This window comes from Peromyscus eremicus, chromosome 13, assembly GCF_949786415.1.
Source record: "Peromyscus eremicus chromosome 13, PerEre_H2_v1, whole genome shotgun sequence".
NCBI classification, from domain to species: Eukaryota; Metazoa; Chordata; class Mammalia; order Rodentia; family Cricetidae; genus Peromyscus; species Peromyscus eremicus.
The window spans coordinates 40,346,405-40,371,653 of record NC_081429.1 but is presented as its reverse complement, the minus strand read 5'-3'; the positions used below and the strand labels follow the sequence as shown (position 1 = coordinate 40,371,653).

Genomic DNA, 25,249 nt, shown 5'->3' with positions numbered 1-25,249 from the left:
GCACTATACTACTGCAGATCCCACGGAGCTTTGTCTCAGAAATGTGTGTCCTGGGGAATCACACACACACACACACACACACACACACACACACACACACACACGCATTTGGTTATATTCAGAGAGAAGCGTGTGCATGTGTACACACACACACACACACACAACTTTGTATTGCGTAAGGGGCTTGAATGAATCATACAATTTCTAAATTGTGTAACCATGATATAGGTAATTCCAAAAGTAAATGGTGCTAAAGCTGCAGCTTGCAACTGTGGAAACTAAAGGCACAAAGCACACCTGGAGAGTTTTTGTAAACCACGTTTCTTCCTGTTCACTTTCAAAAACTTTTGGGGGTATGTATTGCACATGTGTAGACATTTCCCTGCAACTCTAACTATAGACACTAGCTCCCAGTTAAAACTAGCTTTGAAGTGAGTGAGCCACTGGGAATTGACTAGAGTTAATTATTGTTATGTTTTTATTTATTTGCTATGCATGGGTATGCATACTTAGCATGATGCACATCCAGAGTGGGAAGTGGGTTTTTTCCATTATGTGCCTTCTGGGAACCCAGCTCATGTCCTCTGGCACGCCTGACAAATGCTGCAGAGAGCCGTCTTGCTGGTCATTTTATTGTTGTTGCTTGTTTGTTTTCTGGTTTTGAGACAGGGTTTCACTATGCAACCCTGTCTGACCTGGAATTCACTATGTGAACCCAGCTAGCCTCTAGAACTGAGAGACCCACCTACCTCTGTATCCTTAGTGATAGCATTAAAGGCATGCACCACAACTAGCTGTCAGTCTTTTCTTTTCATTTATTTCAATGTAAAGAAAGCAATAAACATATCAATGTTAACATATACCAGAGAATTTTTAATTATTTTAAAAAGATTTTATATGCATTGTATGCTGACCGTACTCAGCTGAACTATTATTTCAGTTCTACTGTTTTGTTTAACATGGGTTAGCTTAGGTTAGCAGTTCTCAACCTGTGGGTCATGACCCCTTTGGGGGGTTAAACCCCCTTTCACAGGGATTGCATATCAGATATTTACATTACAATTCATAATAGTAGCAAAATTAGTTATGAAGTAGCCATTAAAATAGTTTTATGGTTGGGGGGGTCACTACAACATGAGGAACTTGTTTTAAAGGTTGGCAGCGTTAGGAAGTTTGAGAACCACCGCTTTAGAGGGTTAAGTTCCAGCCAATAAACCAATTTGACCAATTAGTTGCAGATGAATAAAAAAAGAGTTGAGAGATGTTAAGATGAGTTTGGTCTCAAAACTAAAGCATAGTGATTAATGTCTGCTGAGGTAGAAGAGGTGGTTATAGCAAATGTGGAATACCATTGCTGCTTCTCATTGTCCCAGCCCTGTCCAGTCAGCCCACGGGAGTACATGGCAGCCCACAGACTCCCATAGCAAATGCCACTTTAATAGACAGCTGTGCAGACCCTACCCCTAGTGAGTGGCATGACTTAGAGTGAGTCTCTGATGTTCCATGTCTGCTCAACTCAAGTTCTACACAAGCAAGGTTATCTCAGATTACTACCAAAAGGCTGAACCCACTCCCATGCCTGTAACCCATAAAAGCTGTAATGGCTTGTGCCTTACACCCCAAATCTCATCAACTAGTAACATTATAGTAATCGATTGGGCTCATTTTCTCATTTTGATATCTTAAGCCTAACTTTAGGACCTAATTTAAACGTGAAAGATGTGCAGTGTGATCTGTAGAGATGAGACATTGACTTACTCTGACACACTGAAAATATTTTCTCCATAAAAATTACTGTAAAATATTTTCAACTAATTTGTAAAGAAACAGTTCAGACAGCCAATAACAGAGACCAGATTAAATACTGATACAGTCTATTGGCAGGGAGTTGTAATCCTTTGAAATTATATATGCAACAATATAGGAAATAAATATGAATACAAGGTTAATCCCATAATTATGTGGGCTATTGTCTGTTTTCCACTTTTGAGTTCTGCATACACAACTTAACAGATCAGAATACTTAGAAAAAAAAACATCCCACCTGTTCTATACGTTTTTTCTTCCCTCCTGCCATCATCCTAATAGTATTTTCATGATACTTGCACTGTATTGACATGGTAACTAGTCTGAGGACAACGTAAAACACACATGAGCACACACAGGCTATACACAAACATTACATCATTACATCTTTTTCTATAATGCACTTAACCACCTGTAGATTTCCATGAAGGGGGTTCTTGGAACAAATTCCCAGTGATACTGAGGGCAGGACAATATGCATGCTTAAAGAAGAGGAAAAGGCAGGTGTGGCAATTGTTATTGCAAGGAATGGGTTCACTCTGCAGTTCTAAATCCTAAACAAAACTGACAGCAGCATGGCCAGGCTTGTGGTGAGTGGACTAGGTACACAGCCCTTTCCACGGTGTTCATTGAGTTTTAGCACTATAAAAAGTCACATAAAACTTAGTTATAAATCCTAGGTTTGGGACAATTGTTTCCTGAAATTTTTAGAAAGATTTTAATTTTAAAAATGTTTGCCTGAATATATACGTCTGTGTATCACATAGGTGTAGTGTGTAGAGTGCCTGTAGAGGCCAGGAGGCATCGGATCCTGTGGAATCCTAGTTACAGACAGTTGTGACCTTCCATGTGTGTACTGGGAATTGTCCCCAGACCCTGTGCAAGAGCAGCCTGGGCGCTTAACCCATGAGCCATCTCTCCACTCCCAACCCCTTCCATTTTATTTTTCTTTTCAAAATTTCTACAGTAACTAACACTTATTAGCAGTTTCTGAGAAACCCAACGCTAAGTTAAACTCAGAAGACCTTCTGATTCTACTCAGAGCAGATCATCTAGATCACATTACTTAAACCAGAAGGTAAATGAATGGTTCCCCACAATGTGTCTCACAAAGTAGTGAGTTAGAATCAAGTTAGAAACAAGCTCCTCTTCGGTTTCTTTTCTTTAATGGATGTATGTAGTGAAGTCATCCAAGGGTACCTGAGGGCTCAGGCTAAAAAAGTTTTGTGGTACCATGCCCAAAATGGGTAAGGCAGACCTTCCTATGGTCCATTACTGCAACGTGGAAAGCCTAAGCACTCTGTGTATCAACACTGCTTACACTTAGGGATGAAAGCTCAAGAGGACTTTCGTGGAATGTGTAGAAAAGGCTACAGATGGTAGTAGCTGGTCAGTGAGAATGGGATAGAGTCCAGACAAGAAATTCACCAGAGGGGCCAGGTTCTCATTGTTAAGATTTATTCCAGTAAAGCACGGAGCAGCCAGCATTCAAATGGAAAGAAAGAAGAGCCCATCTACTCCAGTCGGAGACAAGCTATGTTATCAGAGCTACTTTTCTCCAAGCTGCACTTAGAGATGTCTCTGAGTCATCAACTAACTCGTGGTGGTCCTGAAGGGTGATCTTGAGTGGCTCTTTGCTTAGAACACTTGAGATTCATGAAAAGGAAAGTCTACCTCCAACTCTGCAACTGGCAGCTTAGGCAGCTAAACTAGAAAACAAACAACAAAACCAGACAGTCTGACCTCAAAATCTGTACAGGAGCCTCCTTGTGGGCCGCATCTTAGCCGCGAATCTTTTAAGCCTGGCCAAGTCAGAATAAGCCAGTGACTTCAATTCTCCCACATCACCACTCAAACAGAAATTTCCCAGCACCAAAAGCCACCTGTGATGGTTAACACTGTCAGTCTGACAGGATCAGAGTCATCTAATAGAAAAGCCTCTGGGCATGTCTGTGAGGGACTGTCTAAATTAGGTTAAGTACAGTGGAAAGGCCTTTCTTGAATATGGGTGGCATGACATCATTTCATGGGTTAAGGGCTTCAACTGGATGAGGGGGGGAGGAAGGAGAGTGGAGGGGGGAGAGAGCGCGTGTTGAGCACCAGAATTCATGTTTCTGCTTCCTACCAATGGATAGAGCAGCTGATTACAACTCTTGATGCCCAATTTCCCCACCAGGATGGACTATACCCGGAACCGAAAGTCAGAATAATCTTCTCTCATAGTCAGGAAGGAGAAAAGCCGAGAAAAGTAACTAATGCATGCACTTTGTGCTTTATGAAACCATACAAAACCACAGCTGGAAGACTTCTTCAGGAGTCATGTCGAGTCTCATTCTTCAATATGGAAATAAGTCATTTTTACAGAAGACACAGATACAAGCACAAATAATTTTAATGATTTATGCTAAATCAGAGTTAAGTTTAACTCCATTAGGGAAAAATAAAAATTATAAGCATTTGTACAGAAGGAAGTACAACGTTAAATACTAAAGCTTAACATAAACCAACTCTGGATGCCGTTGCTAGAGTGACGAATGGCGAACACTACCTGGAGAGTAATGGTCCAACAGACAGTTATGCAGAAGTGGATCTATTGCAATCAGAGCCTGAATGTATCGTAAATGGAGACGAGCAAACAGAGCGCTTGGAAGCCTTTGATGTCAATTCTGGGAAGCAAGAGGTAGCGTGGAAAGAAAAGGCAGTAAGGAGCTAGAAGGACGGTGTGCGAGACGGGATGAGCAGCTCCCAAAGCAAACAGCAGGGCAGCACGAGTCATCCCTAGGCACTGATGGGAATGGGTGGCTCTGCTGTGTGACTTTAAGTCCAGCAAACAGGCCAAAGGTGTCTCCTACATGAACCCAGTCCTTACCTCTCCGAAGCAGCCCCGCTGGTGCACTGAAGAGCCACCCTATGGAAATACTGTGTCTGTAAAATCTTAGTCCTACTCAGTGAAGCTGACTATAGATCCTGTCTATTCTCAATGAGGACATGCAGGATAGAGAAGATCCTATATCTTATATCCTATCTATATCCCTTCTCTGCCTTGGCTGCTTCCATTTCGAGAGGAAGCTCTTCTCCATATTTACTTCTATGGCTTGAGTATAGGATATGGTGAAAATGTTAGGAATCAATCCATCTCCAACTTTTGCATACTCACCATCCTAAAAACTTTATAAAGAAATTAAAACTGAGTGAATTCAAGGCCAACTTGTATACTTAGTAAGACTGTCTCAAAATAAATACAGGGTTGGGAGTGTAGCTCAGTTTCCTGGCATGAGCAAGGCCCCCACTCCAACCCTCACCCACCAAAAGAAGAGGAGGAGGAGGAGAAGGAAGAGGAAGAGGAGAAGGAGGAAGAAAGATCAAACCTGGTCTGAGGATAGTTTTGTGGTAGGTAACTACCCAGTATGCATAAGATCCTCACTTCCATATCCAGCATCACAAATAAAAGGAAGGAAGGAGAAAAGGAGGAGAAGAAGAAAGAAAGAAAGAAAGAAAGAAAGAAAGAAAGAAAGAAAGAAAGAAAGGAAGGAAGGAAGGAAGGAAGGAAGGAAGGAAGGAAGGTGGAGGGGATTAATCCTTATAGAGACTTACTTTAGTAATGTTCAAAAAGATTTACCATAAACGGAACACTTCTTCCAATCTAATGTATTGACGTTGAGTTTTCTAAATTGGCAAGACCTTCTAAGAAATGGTGACACTAAAATAAGTTACAGAAAAGAGGTGTGCACAAAGGCACAGTAGACAGACAGCAAATGTACACAATAAAAGCATGAACACAAACACACTGATGATTTTGCCACTAACATTCAATGGTTTAAATCATGATTTCCTAATGTGTACACAGATTTTAAAAATGAATAAACATGAAGGCCAAGAAAATATAAGAATCTAAAACACAATGTAAGAAAAAGATAACTGCAAATAGAACTTTTAAACTCTAGTGGCAAACTTAGATAGGTGCTCTATTATCATTATAACAAAGGCAGGATAAATCATCTGATGATAGCGTTAACTAAAAGATGCTATATTAATGATAGACCACTTACAGATTTAACAAGTAGTTCTGATGTCATCTCACTAATTATTAAATGATAGATGCTGATAAAACTGAAAGACAACATGATCAATCAAAAATCAGAGGCCACTTGTAAAATAAAAACTTCCTTACAGTTCCCAGTGTGGAACCCTGTGCCTCATGCATGGTTCATGAAGACTATACAGCCCCAACCTCAAGAGAATACAAAATCTTGAAAGCAATTTTGGCATCTAAATGAATTCCTAATCTAGCATCAATTGTTTTATTTAGCAATTCAGAGGGGGAAAATACAATGGTTCTACCTATCCATAAAAACTCGAATGATCAAACACATCACAATGGCTGGGTTCTCATAAACCATACATGTTCAACTTAAAATGTTCACGTATGATACTCAGCTGTCAAGAGGCAGCAATTCAAAGGCCATTACACAGCTGATAAGCCAGGTGGAAGGAGCCATCCAGACTTTGCCCTGCCGAACCCTTTCTGGGCGACAATTAAACAGATCTTCATAGACAATGTATTGGGTACAGAAACGCTGGTCAGAATCAGGTTTGGCATGGTACGCAACTGTGTTGATGGTCTGAGTCACATCACTGTCTGGCTTGGGCTTTCTACTGAGCATCTTGCCTCCTGCTGCAGCAATGAGCTTAAGGAGGTCACCCTTTGGATGATGTTTGAAGTTTCCTGCCAAAAAGAAGTAGCAGCCATCAAACAGCTTTGGCAACTGAAAGGGCAAGAAAACAATTGTTAGAGGTAGATCAAAATATTTTAAAACACTATATATGAATGAAAGACATAGAACAAGTCAGGAGTCAGTAAGAAGTGTCCTAATGAGGGGCTGGCATATATACTTATGAAGTATACTTAGAAAGTAAAGTTTCTTTTTTTTTAATTTAATGATTTATTTATTCTTATTTTATGTTCATTAGTGTTTTGCTTGCATGTATGTTTGTGTGAGGGTTTCAGATCCCCTGGAGCTGGAGTTACAGACAGTTGTGAACTGCCATGTGGGTGCTGGGAATTGAGTCCAGGTCCTCTGGAAGAACAGCCAATGCTCTTAACTCTCCAGCCATGAATATAAGAGTTTCTTACTTATGATTTTTTTCATCTAATATTCAGCCACAGCCTGATTCCTTTTTACTCTCCTAAAATTTCAGATATGCTTTGTAGTGAAAAACAAAACAAAACCAAAAAACAACTTATAGCCAGGCTTAGCAGTATACACCTATAATCCTATCACTAAGGCTAGCCAAGAAAAGAGTAAAGCAAGTTCAAGGTCAGCCTGTACTATATAGTGAGATCCTGTCCAAAATTTAAAAAAACAAAAACACAACTTTTCATCAAATTTCCTCCATCAGGATTCTTGTCCACATGGGTAGGATTTAAATCTCTCAAATTCTAAGATATCCGAAGTATTAGTAATGCCAGGCTGGGTTTCAACTATGAAAGCAGTGTTTTTCCCACACACAGTTCAGTTCTGTTCCTCTACATTCAGGTCCCTACATGCTACCGAAGGACTCCTGGGCAGCCATGGTAGGAGTGTGGCCTCAGGGTTCCAGAGATGCACTGCCAGTACGCAACAGATTATGAAGTCCTGGCTACAGATCCAATTAGAAAATGTCTTTGTCATTTCTACCATATTTACATATCGACAGAATAATGGAATATTGTCCATTAAAACTGCAATATGTGGCAATAAAAACATATGGTAACTAAATCCGAGCAGCAGCTGTAACTCTTCTTTCAAGCTACTTCCTGTATCTGAGATTTACCTCAGATTCTGAAAGCTTTATGGGAATGTTCAAGATGCCAAAAATCCATTAACAGTATGAAATTATTACCTTCTGGATTTTACTGCACACCGTGATCATCTTTCAGAATCAAGTGCTTGAAATAAGCACAATTAAAATTTTAATCAGTCACCTGTACTGGCTGAAAGGGCAAAGTTTTCCGGATGGTGATAATGATGTAAAGCCATAAGAACAAGCAAGTAGTATGTAAAAGAAAAATACCAGCTGCTCTCTGTTGAGCCTGCTCCTCTGTGGACCTCCAGGAACTTCATACTTTTCTTCCTGTTCACGTCCTTTGCTGTGCAGACAGGCTTTCACCCCTGACAAGAAATGAGGACTAATCAAACACAGAGCAGGTGAGCATCTGTGAAATTCATCTAAGTTAGTCTCTTCCTCATGGTTGCCCTAAATATCCTAAATATTCTGAAATCTTAAAATCCCAATTATAACAAAAGAAAAGACAATAAAGTTAGGGCTGGAGAGACAGTGAAGAGTGTGCCATGCGAGTATGAGGAACTGAGTCTGGATCCCCAATTGTGTGGCACCATGTACCTGTAATCTCGGTGCTAGGGTTGTGGAGAGCAAGCAGATCCCCCAGCAGTCAAGGGCCAGTTAGCCTAGATAAAATGGTAAGCTCCAGGTTCCAAGAGCGACCCTGTCTCAAAAAAAATGGTGGAGGATGACAGAAGAGACCCAATGTCTGCCTCTGACATCAACACATGCACACACACACACACACACACACACACACACACACACACACACACACAAAACCCACATGGAAAAAGAAAAGAAAATTTGATAAATTTAGCTTTCTGTACTTAAAAAAAAAGTAAGAAATCCATCCTTCCTTCCTATGGAAGCTTTTAAGCAATGAGTAAGTTCAGTCCAGACTGGACTGAACATTTAATCTGCTCATTTTGCCAGTTGCAAATATGGTCCCCTGTTAGACACCCAATGTTAGGAAACTACAGTTGTCCACAGCACCTTCCTCAGCTAGCCACACAACAGGGGCTCAGCAGCACCTGTTAAAATAAATACTGAGCAGAGCCCATGACATGCCTGGGACCTGACATCACTCCTGTAGAGAAGTTGGCTTGCTATTCTCTGGAGAAAGAATTCTTCCTATGCATTAGGCAAGTGTGCTCACAGTTTCAGCTTAAAAAGCATGTGCTCTTGCTGTGTATTGAGAAGGAAGAACCGTAGCAGGGACAGTGACAGTCACCGTCAACGGCCTGACTGCATGCTAAAAATAACACACCCAAGACCAGTCACATAGGACAATACAACCTAAGCAGCAGCAGCAGCAGCAGCAGCAGCAGCACTTTAGGATGGAGAGTGTATGTGGTGTGTGTGTGTGTGACTGCTGGGTTGAATTCACACAACTAAATTTGAGATTTAAAGTCAAATGACTTAGTGCTTTGGTATAATTACATAAACTTATAAGGCTTAGTTTTGTTGCCTGTGGAAAGAAAGAAAAGCCGAACTAACAATACCACCTGTCTCACAAGTTTCTATGCATAAAATGCAAGACATGGGGTAACCCCGACCCACAAACACAAATGCCACTCTCTTGTCAGTAGTTCCTAGTCTCAACTCCTCAGATGTTACTACAACATGCAGTAACCAGAGACACCAGAAAAGTAAAGAGACCTCAGGCAGGGGAGGCCCTTGGTAGGGAATAGCAGGGTACAGGTAATATGCAGGGACAATGGATAACAGGAAGGGGATCCAACCAGGGAGGGTGGAGGGAGGTCAATACAGATGGAGAATGAAGGCTGAGGGACAAATAATGCCAATGCTGTTTGATCAAGCATCAAGGAATCATATTATTTTATAACTACGTAAAATTATATACAACACATACATGTATGTATATACATATATACGTGTGAACATATGTATGAGGAAGTTAAGCCACTTGGGCTGACAATATTCCCCCCAAAACCACAAACTAACAAAAGCCCCAGCATCAGACACAAGAAGTCTCCTTTTGAAGAGTTGGTCAGTGTAACATGAATCCTAATGAGGAGTCCTAGAGCTAAGAGGTGGCTTGTTCCTTTGTCACTCTGATCTCCAGGCAAAGTTTATTAGGGTACATAACATATCACCACAGGTCACGATAGTCCAAATGACTTCCAAAGCAATATAGATTATCAGTGAAGCCCTTGGTTTCCTCTCAGGGTTGGGCCCCAATGCTGAAGAACACTGCATCCGTGGGCCACAAGGCTCAGATGACTCAAGCTGAATCTGACCTGAAAGCATCTTCCCTCCAGGATAGCTTTCATGGTTCCAGAAAACGCTATGCAAACTGCCAAGAGACATAAGCAATTAACAGTCCTACCCAGCTACAACACCTTTGAACCATGACAACTACCAGCATGGCAAGCTTTCTGGGGCTGGTGAGGTCACGGACCTCAGAAAAGAATCTTCTACTGCCACTTTGCTAGGCCAGTATAATTCCTTACTAGGTTTCAAATCTTATCCTTATACCCACAGATAAGTGCAACCACTCTTCCTCATTCAAAGAAGCCTCTCTTTAAAACCGCAACTGGACACAATGTAGAGATCAAACGACTAAAGGGAGGAGTTCCTGGTCTATGGCTCAGGGAATATCATGGAAAAAGAGCCAGAACACCAAGAAGTATGCTGTGAAATAGAGCAGGAACAATAGTACTATAATGGACATGTTAACATGGAAGAGGGAAAACGTGAATATAGGCAACTATCATCAGCTTCTCCTAGGATCAGCCTCTCCTAGGGATGAGCCTCTTTATGGGGTGAGCAGTGCAGAGTGGTCAGCCTTGAAACCACACACACACAAACAACAAAAATAGACTCGACAGGTTCTATTGATAGCTCTTCGTGCACACACATACACGTGTGTATTTAACAGATACGAAGCAATGAGACTATCAGCTGGAGAGTGGGGGCAGTGGAGGGGTTGGGAAAAGGGTGAGTGGGAGGGGCTGGAGGAAGGAAAGGGAGGGAAGAACCGATATAATTATATTCTGATTAAAGATGTTATAAATAATAAACTTAAAAACAAAGGGTCTATCGAAAGCCTGAAAAACATGATCTCAAAATGGATCTTATAATAAACTATCTTCATTATAAAAACAAAATCTCCAGACAATTTTCTATTTGTCTTTGAGATTATTTTACTCAATGACCTCAATTTCATCACTGAGAAAACAACAGGAAAGTAGAAATAATTAAAAAAATAATAATACAATCAGAGTTACAGTTCAAATTCCTAGCTATTTTAAAGTAGTTTGGGATATGAAAATGTGATCTCCTCAAGCACTGTTATCTAAAACCTATCCAGAAGGAATCTGTATCTATATAAACATACACTAAAAATTAGACATGTGCTAGAAATACATTAACATCCTAAGAGGGAAAAACTGCCAGTGACTGGACTCCAATGAAGGGCGACACCTCAGCCTTGACTCTATAGAGGGCCATAAAAGGCTCATTTCTGGGCAGGCCTGGCCTGGAAGCAAGTGTCACTCTGCTGCCAGCACCAGAAGTGTCCCATGTCATGCTTGAAATAAACAGAACAGAGTGAGGACAAGAAAAGAAAGACCATGAAGGTGACATGTAAGACGATCTCTTCTTCCCAAGAGTGGGGGACAGCTCACTTCAGCCTGACCTAGACTTTGAGGGAACTGTTGTTAAGCGTTCTTTTCTCTTACTCAAAACTAGAATATAAAAACATCTATGAGTCAATCTGCAAACATGGAGTAAAGGACAAAAACTAAAGCTCACGACATCTTTTACTAAATAAATGAATGAATGAATGAATGAATGTAGTTTGAGCTTTGATTTGCCACGATCACTTATAAATAAGGGAAGCAGAAGCTGCTGACTTGCTCACACAGCCTTCCTCCTTAGGGTCTTCTGCAGTTTTATTATTAAGCACCTACTGTTTACAAACTGAACTTTATGTCTCCATAAAGAAGTTCTATATACTTTCTTGTTGCAAAAACTTACCTTGAACTTTCTTTAAAATTGGAAGGCTTTTATTTTAAGTGAGTTCTTAATTAGAATGAATGTAATTTCACAGCTCTACTGTCCTAATCCATTATAAACTTTCACAGGTACATATGTGTCAAAGATATGAAGGATGTCAGTAGGATGCCAGGCAGCTCAAGCCAAGGCACACGCGATGCCAAGGGGCAGGCTCTACTCCTGTTCAGCAACTCCCAGAGCTCAGCATGATTTGCATTTCTGTTACAAAGCCAGTTATGGAACTCGGGTCAAGGATACAGTCGGACACAAGCAGATCCTCGCTTTTGAGATTCACCTTTTCCCTCTCTCCCAATCTAATTACAAACCTTCAGAAGAATAGGTTATATCAGATTGACAGAGAGGCAATTTAAAAGAAAAAAATTCCATTACATTTCACATTTAGTTCAGATATACTAAAAGCAAAAATAATTGGATTTTTTTAGTAAAAATGTTTGAATGCATACTTATTTCTAAAACACAATTCTAGACCAATTTACCTTTTTTTTTTAAATTGCTGGAGAAATATTCTAGAAGTATTAGTGGTTTGGCTGTGGTAGTGAAGTGAAACGTAAAATTTGTAGTGAGGTAGGAAACTGTGCATAGCTAGAGTTTTAATTCTTTCATCTCTGGTATTACATAAAAATGAAATATTAATTGTTGAGAGGAAAATTAGAATATCATTAAGGAAATATGGAAACATCTAACTGTTTCAATACTTCCTTGGATACAGATGAGTAGACAATGAATCGAAGGGACTTGCTTATGTGTTGTTGTTTTATTCTTAGTACCTGTAAATCTTTTTGAAAACACCCTCTTTTCATTCATTTTCATTAGCACAAAGCTACCACAGCAACATTACTTAATGAAATCTATGAATGCTGTGTAATCTCATAGTCATCCCAGGAACAGATGCAGGGTTATAATCCAAATGCATTAGTACTGTCTAATACTCCAAAAATATGAATTCCCCACTATTTAAATAATAAAATAGTAATGAGCACAGGGCCTAACCAAAGAACATGAAAAGAAATATATTTCTTAACTAGCTAAAACTACACCCTAATGGTTCCTGACGAAATTACAGGAGAAAAGACATAACACTACCAAGTACAACCTACTGCATTTTCTCTTTAAAACAGCTTAACTTTGTTTTTAAAATCATTTTAATTATTTTTAAGATTTATTTATTATGTATAGTGTTCTGCCTGCATGTATATCTGCTCTCCAGTAGAGGGCATCAGATCTCATTACAGATAGTTGTGAGCCACCATGTGAATGCTGGGAATTGAACTCAGGACCTCTGGGAGAGCAACCAGTGCTCTCAACTTCTGAGCCACCTCTCCAGCCCTCACTTAATTATTTTTATTTACTTTGTTATATGTGTGAGAGTGCTCACTCAGGTGGAGGTCAGAGGTCAACCTGCAGGAGCTGCTTCCCTCCTACCAGGTGGGGCCCAGGGATCAAACTCAGATCATCAGGCTTGACACCTGCTGGGCCACCCTGCTGTCCCATTCCTCTAATTCTAAAGGACCAGTGATGACGGCACTGTGCCCATGGAAGACCCTGACAATTGTCAGGGATTGCAGCTCCCACATCTGTTTCACTCTGTGTGCTGGTCCCTGTACTCAGCAAGACTGGTGTGGTTGGTGTTCCTTACCTGCAGTGGGCAATCTGTAGAAAGAAGCTGCAAACAGTGTGGAGATGCTCAGACTACTCTGGAAATGCAGTGCTGGGCTCACGACCTTGGTTCTAACATTTTTGTAAACTGATGAATACTTCTTGTTCTATATGTGTTTAAAATCACCATAGTTCTTCCACTATACCTTTCATTAATATTGGAACAACATTAGAATTTGGACCTGGATAAAGATCCCCTCCAACTGTTTCTCTAGATCGTCTTTTTGCATCTGGAATGGTGAACAGCTTTGTAGCACTATACTTGGGGACTATTTTAAGCACGGACTCACCAACACAAAAACGTGAGAAATACACTCTGCATGCTCAAAGAGGGCCCCTTGTTTACAGTGTGCAGCTGAACAGAGAAGGCAGAGAACCACAAGCTTGGTCGCAGCTGGGAGCATGTTCATCTGCATCTCAAATCCCAAGACACTCCACATGGCTACAAAGGCTTTTTAAATACTGACTTGGGGATTACAAAATTTTAGCATGTAAAGCAAATTCAAAAATGTAGAATCCACAACAATAGGATTTACTGTGCATTATTTCCGTTTCAGAGAACTAAAGCATAATGTAGTTGGCTGGCTCAAAGCCATTTAGCTAGTACATGTGGTAGAATGGGAATTTGAACCCAAGACTGCTTAGCTTTTTAAAGCTTGTGCATTTTTCATAAGAATATATTTTTTAGTATGCAAGCTAAACCTTGGACTGTGAAAGGCGTGACTGTGAATATATCAAATGATTTTAAGCTGCTTTGAGTGTTCCAAGAAGTTGCATAATATTAAAAAAGAAAATGTTAGCAACTGAATACCCCATTTCTCCCAAAGTGGAGTGCTGTCAATAGACTCTTTCCTTCCTTTAGGATTGTTAATGTGCATTAAAATTCAACCACAAGGGACTAGAGAGATGCTTAGAGGTTCAGAGCCCTGGCTGCTCTTGCAGAGGATAAAAGTGAGATTCCACACCCGTATCAGGCAGCTCACAACTGCCTGTGCTGCACATCTGGAGGATCCCACGCCTCTCCTGGCCTCTGTGGACACCTGCACACACATGCTCATACACACATATAAATAAAAATACATCTTAAAAACTGTACACTTCATAACTTCCCATAATTCCCTATTTGTATGATTATTAATTTGTTGGTTTTGCCTGTATTTTGGTGTTCAAATATCTTTCCCCCAGTTTTTTTTTGTTTTTGTTTTTTTTTTTGGTTTTTTGAGACAGGGTTTCTCTGTGTAGCTTTGCACCTTTCCTGGAACTCACTTGGTAGCCCAGGCCGGCCTCGAACTCACAGAGATCCGCCTGGCTCTGCCTCCCGAGTGCTGGGATTAAAGGCGTGCGCCACTACCGCCCGGCTTCCCCCAGTTTTTAAGATTGTATCATTTGAGTTTGCTGAGCTGAAGTCCTAAATCTTATTATTCCAACTTATAAATTATTATTTATAATATTTATTATATTGGCACGCAATAAAGTATTTGAAATAGCATTATTTTAAATAATGAATGGCTAAAAATGCTATCTGGTGTAGCTACTATTAATGTATTAACTTTGGCTGGGTATGATGGCTCACATCTGGAATTTTAACACTGGAGAGGCTGAGGCAGGAGGACTTCTATGAGTTTGAGGCCAGCCTGGATTGCACAATAAGTTCCAGGAGAGCCTCAGCTAAAGAGTGAGACCTTGTTTCAAAAGAAAGGGGAGTGTATGTGGAATGAAGTTTACTGTATATTGAAAATGAGACTCAAAATTTGTGACTAGGTCAAAATACTATCTTAGCAACAATGCCCAGTATGCTGACCACATACTGTTTGTATACAAAATGGGAACCTAAAAGGTATCAGCATTCTAGCAAAATCATCAACAAACTCATTCTTTGATATCTAAGCTATTATTTTCATTTGTATCACTGAGCATATGTACCCATCCACTCCTAATTCTATCTGCAGAGCAGTCCAATCTTTAGCTGAATACCAGTGCAACAATGCCTACTGTATCAGGAGTAGCCAGCAGACAATTACAGAATAAGGCAGTTGGTGCCTATGGGGGCCGCTTTATCTGTTTGGAAGGTTTAGTTGGCTGATTATTTTAACTCTCACAATAGTATCTGTTGATTCTAACAATGTGCCGTTGCCAGTTAACAGAACACAGCCTGGATAGATAGAGTTTGCTAAGTAAGGCTAGGGAGATGTGAGACAGAAAATATCCATAGAAACAATAGCACGGTTTCCTACTGGAAGGGACCAGTGCTTATACCCTAGCTCACAAAATCTTCAGCTCTATAGCAGTTGATAAGTAACCTTGTTATTTTTTTTTAATTGGAAAAAATAAGAGGAACATTTACAAGTTGGAATTAATCCAGATCCTCTTTCCTGAAGACCAATGTTGATGGCTGTGCCCAAGTCCACAGTTACAGCCTCCCTCTGTGGGCTTCATGCCAAGGAGTCACAAGGTGTAAGAACAGAGTCCAGAAATGTTCCTTTGGTAAGGATGTCTTACTAACAGTGTATGACAGCCTGACATTCACCCCCACTCTAGTACAACGCACACAGAACTAAATAACATGCTGAGGTAAGTTACCAGGGTGTGTCATTGTCACCATGGGGTTGAAACACATGGAAATACAAAAGGACCACCCTACATCTAGGACTGTGTTTCAAGTTCATCCTTCAGCCATTTTCTGTACACCATCCTGAAGCAAACCATGTATTTATACTGTAAAACTGATGTGAACCATGATCTTTAAGGGACAGGACCACAATGTAATACATGCAGACTTTGTGAATGGGTGTAAGGTTCTCTGACCTCCATTTTTGCTGTGTAAAAACAGTACATGACCCTTTTCCTTGCAAGAGGTAAGTAAAAGAATCAGTGTGATTGTTGCACATGGGGGAATGTAGCTGAAAGTAAGTCTTCATTTGCGGTCATTATATGTCAAAAATCTTCCGGGGACTCTGCCCATCCTCATTTTGCTTTTCTGATCACTTCATCTGTTATTTTTCTTCTAAGTCTGTCGTGAGTTTGTGATACAGTTCTGCTGGACTGATGTAGCCATCACCATCCTTGTCAAAGACTTGGAACACTTGACAGATTTCTTTGCTATCTGTATGTTTCACTTTTCTAGCCATCATGGTCTAAGACTTTAGGAAGTGGATAGTGCCAATCCCAATAGGATCTACTTCACTGAGCAGATCCTGTAATTCAGCTTCTCCTGGGCTTTGACACAGTGACCTCATGACAATCCCAAGTTCTTTTGTTTTGATGGCGTCGTTGCCATCTTTATCAGATAAAGAGAAAGGTGCCTTGAACTCAGCAATCTGTTCTTCATTTAGGTGACCAGCCTTAGTGTGAGCAAGAAAGGAACAGAGCAGGAGAGGTGGATGCACCAGCACAGGGACTGTGACCACGGGGGGGGGGGGGGGGGGGGGGGGGGGGGAGGGTGGGGGGGGGGGGGGTGGGGGGGGGGGGGGGGGGGGGGGGAGAGGGGGGGGTCCACTGCTGCTGCTAACCCACAGGTGTGCTGGGCTAGCCTCTTCTCGCCAGATGAGAGACTCCCAGGAAAGATTCAGTGCTCTAATCATCAGGGACTGAGCTAAGAAACATTCTTCTGAAGCTCCTCACAACCCACCCAGTATCAGTTAAAGAAAAAGAAAAGCTGGGGGAGTTCTGCAGCTGAGTGGCATCTATTCCTCAGGTTGCAACTCCAATGCCTAGTCAGATCAAACAGACTACAGAAACCCTCAGAGATTTAAATGGTTTTCCTGGGGACACAACTGAGATCAAAACTCAGATATCTTCCAACTCCTCATCGGCTTTTCCTTCAGTCTTTTTCTTGGCTATGAAAAAAAAATCACCTCAAGAAACATCAGCTATCTCTATTTAGAGTAGATATGTCCCATTTCTCTTACTGTAGACCACATGACCCATTTATTAAGAGTTAAACAGGAAAAGTCATTTTTGAGAGACTAGCCAAAAAGCACAATGCACGGTAAAAAGTGCTGAGGACTCTGCCAGGAGAAGGGTTAGAGGAGAACAAAACATTTATCTTTGCCTTCAATGGGTCAAGGAGTTTCTCTAATCTGATGCCAAAACTGCCACTGTCAAACTGGCACCCCAAGACTGGTTCCAGAATGAAGACACACTATCCAATAGACATTTGCCACAACCCAAACTTCAATCCTTGTGAACCTCCTTTGAGATTAATCAAATAAACGATCCACTAATCAAGTAAAAGAATACACATGAGATACTCTAAACTTGCAGTAATTAAGTAATATCAGCAATGAAATGAAAGAATCAACCAGCCAAATATTATTTATTTAAAATAATAGATATTTGAAACTTTTATTTATTCCACAGAAATTAGGCAAATGGCAACAGGAATTCTTAACCTACTTCCCATTTGGAGGTTTCTTGTAATCTCTAAAATATAACTTAAAAACCTTCCTGTTAATTAACTCATAAAGTATAATATATGCCATAATTCCTAATCTCTATATTTACATCATTAGTTTAAAAACAAGTCATTTACTAACAACTTAATGCTACTTCTTAAAATTTAATACAATTATTTCTTATCCATCTTAAATGTTTAATAATGTCCAACAATTATGCTATCATTTGCTATTGAAAGTTTGGCAGAAAGATACTTATATTTTTCCTTTTGAAGAAAAGAGCAAATTCAAGATCATAGTTTTGCTCGTTTTCTCCACTAATAATTTTCAAACTAGACTGACTTGATAGTTACGTATGTAAACACAGATTTCTCCATCGGCCGGAACTGTACATACTCTGAATGTGTCGAGTCCCCATTCTCATATAAGGTACGCTTTATTTCATCTTCATTACCTTGAACATTTTCTACTAAGATTTTCCCGGGAGCTACCACTTTGCAGGGACGAGGTAACAAGTCACTTGTACAGACAGACTCTGAGGCCAGCTCGATTCTTGACCACACCTACTATTTCATGCTAGTTTTCTTTTGGCCTGGAAAATGCGTTATTTTTCCATGTATGCAGCAGCAGCACAGTTCCCAAAGTACTACTTAGCTCAAAATCATTCACAGAAAGTCATTAGAGCAGCTCTGGAGACCTTGGCAAGGCCAGGGGTCTCTGCATATTCAGACAGCTTATGATTGTCAGGGCTACATCAGTATTTTTAAAAAAGAGATTTCTACTATACAGAAAAGCATTCCTTTAGCATCCGTTCCTGTCTCCAGCTCATAAAAACATAATTTGTAGATATATCCTCATTTTAGATACACAGATGATCATCAATTTTTATTGAGCTGAGTAATTTTTCTGAAGCTTGGGAGAAAAGGATCAACAAAGGAAATAGAGTAAAAAAGAGTGCCCTTGAACCCTGTCTTAGTTAGGGTTTCTATTGCTGTGAAAAGACACCATGACCACAGCAGCTCTTATAAAGGAAAACATTTAATTGGGTGGGTGGGGGGGGGGTTCACTAACAGTTTCAAAGGTTCAGTCCATTATCATGACGGCAGGGAGCATGACAGCATGCAGGCAGACATGGTGCTGGGCTACATCTTGATATGCAGGCCACAGGAAGACAACTGAGACACTGAATGGGATCCTGAGCATAGGAAACCTCAAAGCCCACCCCCACAGTAACACACTTCCTCCAACAAGGCCATACCCACTCCAACAAAGCCATACCTTCTAATAGTGCCATGTCCTATGAGATTATGAGTGTCAATTACATTCAAACTACCACAAATACACAGCCACACAAAATTATGAAAGAATACATCAACATGAATAGAACTTAAAGATATAGATTTGTAGAGTGTTCACAGGAAGAGAAGGCCTATCTTACATGGAAAGCAAAGAAGTGTCTTCACTCTCTTCAAAAGCTAGAGCAGTACAAAGTCATAGATTTTAACAAACTCTTATTGTTCCGGGGCTCCTGGCTCTTCCCAACTGAAAGCATGGAATTAAATATCATTCTCAGTCAACAAATTTCCTTTAAGAAAGTTAGAATACATAAACATCACTCCACGTCAAAACCATGAGTCTGAATAGATATGGCATTAGAACTAAACTAGGAATTTATGTCACTCAGCATGACAATAAATAAACATCCATGGAATTCCTGTCTGATTCAGTTAAAAATTGACACTCAGGCTGTAAAACCAAAGGAATCTTCCTTTGCAAATGTGTTTATATTAGAATTTTTAGTCGAATGAATAGACTATGATTGAGCTACACTTAAAAAAAAATCACACTTTCTACACAAAGACAAAATGGAAGGTAACAAAGCACACTGTCACCACAATCTCTCAAGAGTCAGGTGGCAGGTAAGCAGCAGAGAAATGAGCTCACTGGATGAAATGAATGAACGAAAAATGAAGGCTCAAAGTGGACAAGCAAACCTCGATTTATGTTCCGTTCATTCCGTCCTAAGTAGGGTTCTCTGTTGCCATGATCCAAAAGCAACATGGGAAGGAAAAGGTTTATTTGGCTTACATGTCCTGATCACATCCTCATCACTGAGGAAGTCAGGGCCTGCACTTAGGGACAGGACTGGTGGGGGTGGGACACAGGGCATGACACTACCAGTATCTGGAGGGAGGAACTGGAGCAGAACAATGGAGGAAGTTGCTTCCTGGCTTACTCTCCCTGGCTTACTCAGCTACCTTTCTTATATGGCCCAGGCCCACCTACCCAAGGGTAACACCACTGACAGGGAGCGGGGCCCTTCCACTATAATCATTAATGAAGAAATGCCCCACTGACTTTCCCAAAGGCTAATCTGATGAAGGCATTTACTTGAGATTCCCCCTTCCCAGATGACCCTAGCTGTGTCAAGTGATAAAAAATTAACCAGCACGTGTCATCATAAACATCCAGTTTGGAATATCACTGAAAATACTATCATAGGACAGTATATTTTATCCTAAGTACTACTTAGTAATCTGTGGTGGGATAATGCTCTCGTACACTGCAAAGATCTGTCACTCCTATTGGTTTAATAAAACGCTGATTGGCCAGTAGCCAGGCAGGAAGGAGAAGACTGAAAAGAGGTAAGGCAGAGACTGAGTCACCAGCCAGACAGAGGAAGTGAGATGAGAATGATGGACTGAGAAAAGGTACCAAGCCAAATGGCTAAACATAGACCAGAATTATGGGTAAATTTAAGCATAAGAGTTAGTTAGTTATAAGCCTGAGCAATAGGGCAAACAGTTTGTAATTAATATAAGCCTGTGTGTGTTTATTTGGGACTGAATAGCTGTGGGACCAGGCAGGACAGAAACTTCCGTCTACAGTAATCATTTACTTTTTTCCTATACATCATGTTAATATTCTAGTTATAAGTACATTTATACATAAATATATACTTCTTGAGACAAAATGCTGAATTTATTTTATGTAATGCATACAAAAAAGCAAACCAATCCCATCACAAAATGTATTAGTATATCATAAAAATGTTTTAAACAAAACTTAGGTATTAGTACTGAACCTGTACTGTGAATAATATCAAAACTGTCCGTTTGTTTAAAGAACAAATTGTCTAATGTCCAAAGATTCTCCTGATAATTAGAGAACTTACTGTACTGTGAATAATATCAAAACTATCCGTTTATTTAAAGAACAAATTGTCTAATGTCCAAAGATTCTCCTGATAATTAGAGAACTTATGCTCAGTGTTTTTCAGTCAAATATTTAACTTTCTAGATCTGCAAAACAAATTTAAAAGCTCTATTATGGTAGGTAGGAAACATTACAAATACAGGTTTTAATTTCTCTTTTTAAGATCAAAGCCCTGAGCAGTCTAACTAATCTTTGGAAAAGACAAAAATGAAAAACATTTTCTAGTTGGTATTAGAATGTGAAGCTTTGAGTTTATTGCTAGAGGATGTAGTATAATACAGTAGGCAGATATTCTTTTGAAAACTGTTAAAAATGAATTAGAATATAGGCACCCTTGACTGTAATCCCAGCATTCATACTCAAGAAGGCACAGGCAGGAAAAAGGAAGGTTTGAGGCCAGCCTGGACTATACAGGAAGTCCGTTTCAAAGCAGGAAAACAATCGTCTTCTGCAGCCCCCCCCCCACACACACACAATGTGTTTTCTGTGTGTACTCACATAATGACAGTTGTCATGATAAAGACACACTGTTTTTAGGCCTACCCAGGTCATTCTCCTCTTCTTGCTACTGTAATACAGACACATTTTCATTCCACTTGTATTGCCTACTTTAAATAAATTATCAGAAAAACGGGTCCCCCCACAACTTGGTTTTTCGAGACAGGGTTTCTCTGTGTAGCTCTGGCTGTCCTGGAATTCACTCTATAGACCAGGCCGGCCTAGAACTCAGAGACCTGCCTGCTTCTGCCTTCCAAGTGCTATGATTAAAGGCATGCACCATCACTGCCTAGCAAAACAGTCCTTTTTGATGAAATAATCTTTTTCTCTTTTTTTAAAATATTTTTTATTATTAAAGAATCTTTGATGGGAGACTTCTTTTTTGCTGTTTGTTAACTTGCTTGATAGAGAATCTATTCATAACAGCTGGCTAGGAACTCTCTCTGTAGCCAAGGATAGCTCTGAATTCCTATTCCTCTTGCCTCAGCTTTCCAAATGCTGGAGTACAGGCCTGTGCCACCTTGTCCCACTCAATGAGACTTCTGGACACATACTTTCCTAATCAGTCTTACTTTACAGAAATGTTTTGGTATCTATTTAAATTTTATTAGTTGGCAAAGTTTTTGAGCAAAACAGAAGTTACATTAATCTTTAAAACTCTACAGCACTTTTAAAAGGAACTCTAATAGGAAAGAATGACTCTGTTAAGCTGATCATGAGGTTACTTGGTGGCTGTCTCTTTAGAGTCCATCACTCAAATCAACCAACCAATCAGAAAACAACACTAAAGAGTATTCTCCCTGCTCTTCCTTATTCAGTTCACAGACAAAAGTCTAGAGCAGTGGTTCTCAACCTGTGGCCATGAGCCCTATGGGGGTTGAAGGATCTTTCACAAAGGTCACCTAAGACCATCCTACATATCAGATATTTACATCTCATAACAGTAGTAAAATTACAGTTATGAAGTAGCAGTGAAAATACTGTTATGGTTGGGGTCAGCACAGCATGAGGAGCCGTATTAAGGGCATTAGGAAGTTTGAGAATAACTGGTCTGGAGTAAACCCTAGCACAGTGAAGTGGGAAACAGTGGGAGAGACAGGCAGATTTCCAGACGGTGCTGAGCCTGTCCCACAATCTCCGAGTGCCTGGTTCACTGAAACTCCAGGACACGGTCCAGGACACGGTCTCAAAAAGAAAGGGGGGAGCCTCGTACGCCCGCCATCAAGCTCTCACCTCCACACACGAGGACATGTACACACATGATGAACAATTCTGCTTTGGTTTATGGAAAACACCATAAAAAGTCAATATTAAAGTTTATAAGCAGTCATTCCAATTAACAATTTTATCTACCAACAAACTAATGCTTAGAATTACTAAGTTTTAGTAAGTCATGCATCTTGATAATTAATTTTGAAATGAGTAATCCCCTTCATTTTTCTCTAATATATATGATTTTCAGACAGTTCTGAAGTGCTCTGGAATATTTTCCAATAAAATAGAGGTGCCTGGCACTAAAAACAGACTGAGGAATCTCTGTTAAGAAAGAAAGACCTTGAGAGTATATGACTTATTTTGATAATCCCAGTGATCTAGTGACTACCCAAATACTTGCCTCAAACTTTGAACTTATTTCTCCTTGGGCTCTATATTAGAAAATATGAACATATGAACTTTAATCAGAGATCCTATCCATCCTTTATCCTAAAAGAACCATCAGCATTAGCAGACACATTCACTACTATGAGAATCACCAAATATCACACTATTCAGTCAGCTTGAGTCTATCTGTGATTCTATTAAAAATGACATGGCCAAGCCATTAAAGTAACAAATCTCACATTTCCTACAGAAGGTAGGTTTTATGGAAATGGATCATAGACTGTACATGTATCCAAATGCCAGTTCAGCAAATTCTTAAGAAACAGACTCAAAGTTCAGAAACAGATTATTCAAAATCCCACACTCTTTATTAGTAAGATCTTGTTATTATGAAAATTGACTAATTCTAACCATTGGCAATGGTTCTGGCCTAGGTGTGGTACAAAAGAAGCCATAACCTTGGAGGCATTTTAAGTTTTTAAATACTGAGACTCAGAGACTTACTATAGACAAAAAAAGGTAAAATAAAGTTCAAACTAGACATATTGTCAATTAATTATCATGCTTCTCAAGCTGGTTTTGACTGGTAGCAACTATTAACAGAGAATGAGGAGAAAAGATGGCATGGTGTTTCATCATGGTGAATCACATCCCAGAGAACTGACTAGTACCATAGGGAGCAAGTGGAAGCCGATTTTAAGAGGACATGAATGCTGACAAGTGCAAACTTAAGATCTTGATAATCACCCTACCACAAGGCCTTCAAAGCACAAAGCCAGTATTTTTAATGAATTTTAATATACAATGTGTTTCTTATAATCAACATACTCATTCTTCTGCTTTGGTATAATTATCATTACAGGAGACTGCAGTGTCCAGTATCAGCATCCAGCTCTAGAAGATTAATAAATCACAATACAGAGCAACTCCATGTGCACAGATGTGTGTGGCAGGTCTGAGAAATTTTGGCCCTCAATCATTCCTGAGTATAAGCAACATTCAGGTTCTCAACTATATATCATAAGACCTCCCTGTCAGTCCTTTGCAGCCACTTAGCTTTCTAAAGAAGTGCTTAATAAGAGCTGGTGTATCTGCCATCATATTTTAGCAATCATACCAAAAAGCTGCCATCATATTTTAGCCTACTATACCAAAAAGCAGATACTCGAGGAACCAAGGAATAGAAAATAACTAGGAAGAGGGAGGGAGAGGGTCTGGAGGGAGGAAAGGGGGGATGTTTGAAGAAAAACTACAGGACCAGTAGGGAAGGGAGCTCTGAGGGTGATGGCATCTGACTGCCTACAAGTGAGAAATGGAGACACAGTTTCAGTGGAGGCTGAGGCAAGGGCTGCTGTAATCACATCAAGTAGAATCAAACGGTAAATTTTGGATTGGTAATAAAACCAACAGCTGCCTGAAAGGACTGAGTCAGCCATGAGATGAAAAGAATGTTATACGGGTAATACTGTAGAAACTTTAAATGGAAAGCAATAAATTAATTTCACTTCATAGATACACCATGCAATGGATTTAAAACGTGAGTATATTTTTGTCAAATACACCATTTAACATTAATATGGACTGTTTAGACTTCAAAGTTAACAATAAGCTACATTAATTCTTTAATAATATACTTGGAATTGCAAAATAAAACTACCTTAAAATCAGAGCATATTTATATTCACATTTATTAAAAATATCTGCATGGCACTAATTATACAAGAATCCTTTTGAAAACAGCGACTATCTAAAGGCACAGGCGTATACTAACTAGTCTAGTAATCCTCCCAAATCCAGTACTTACAGTCAAACTTCAGGAGCCAGTGATGATCTGAAGGCACAGGCATATACTAACTAGTCTAGCAATCCTCCCAAATCCAATACTTACAGTCAAACTTCAGGAGCCAGTGATGATCTGAAGGCACAGGCATATACTAACTAGTCTAGCAATCCTCCCACACCCAGTACTTACAGTCAAACTTCAGGAGCCAGCATCCATTGAGAATCCCGAGCATACACTTCAGAGTACTTTGAGCCTCACCATCGGGCACAATGACATGGGTTACTAAGATACAAAATAGCAGTAAGGAGAAACCAAAATAATTCCCTATTGTTCTACAACCAGTTAAGTCTATTTTATTAACTTCCACTTAAGTATTCATCACAGCCAACTTTTATATTGAGTATAATGTTTATTTTATTCAGTACTT

At 39.9% G+C, this 25,249-nt stretch overlaps 1 protein-coding gene across 1 annotated transcript in view; it reads right to left on the bottom strand.

The window, feature by feature from the left end:
- Positions 1-6,093: 6,093 nt before the first annotated feature.
- Positions 6,094-25,249, bottom strand: part of Bard1 (BRCA1 associated RING domain 1) — a 68,126-nt gene continuing 48,970 nt past the window's right edge. The window contains exons 9-11 of the mRNA XM_059278012.1: positions 25,012-25,104; positions 7,861-7,958; positions 6,094-6,572 (exon numbers count right to left, since the gene is read on the bottom strand). Of these exons, the coding sequence (XP_059133995.1) occupies positions 6,240-6,572; positions 7,861-7,958; positions 25,012-25,104 (524 nt within the window). The 3' untranslated portion in view covers positions 6,094-6,239. The remainder of the gene's footprint in view (positions 6,573-7,860; positions 7,959-25,011; positions 25,105-25,249) is intronic.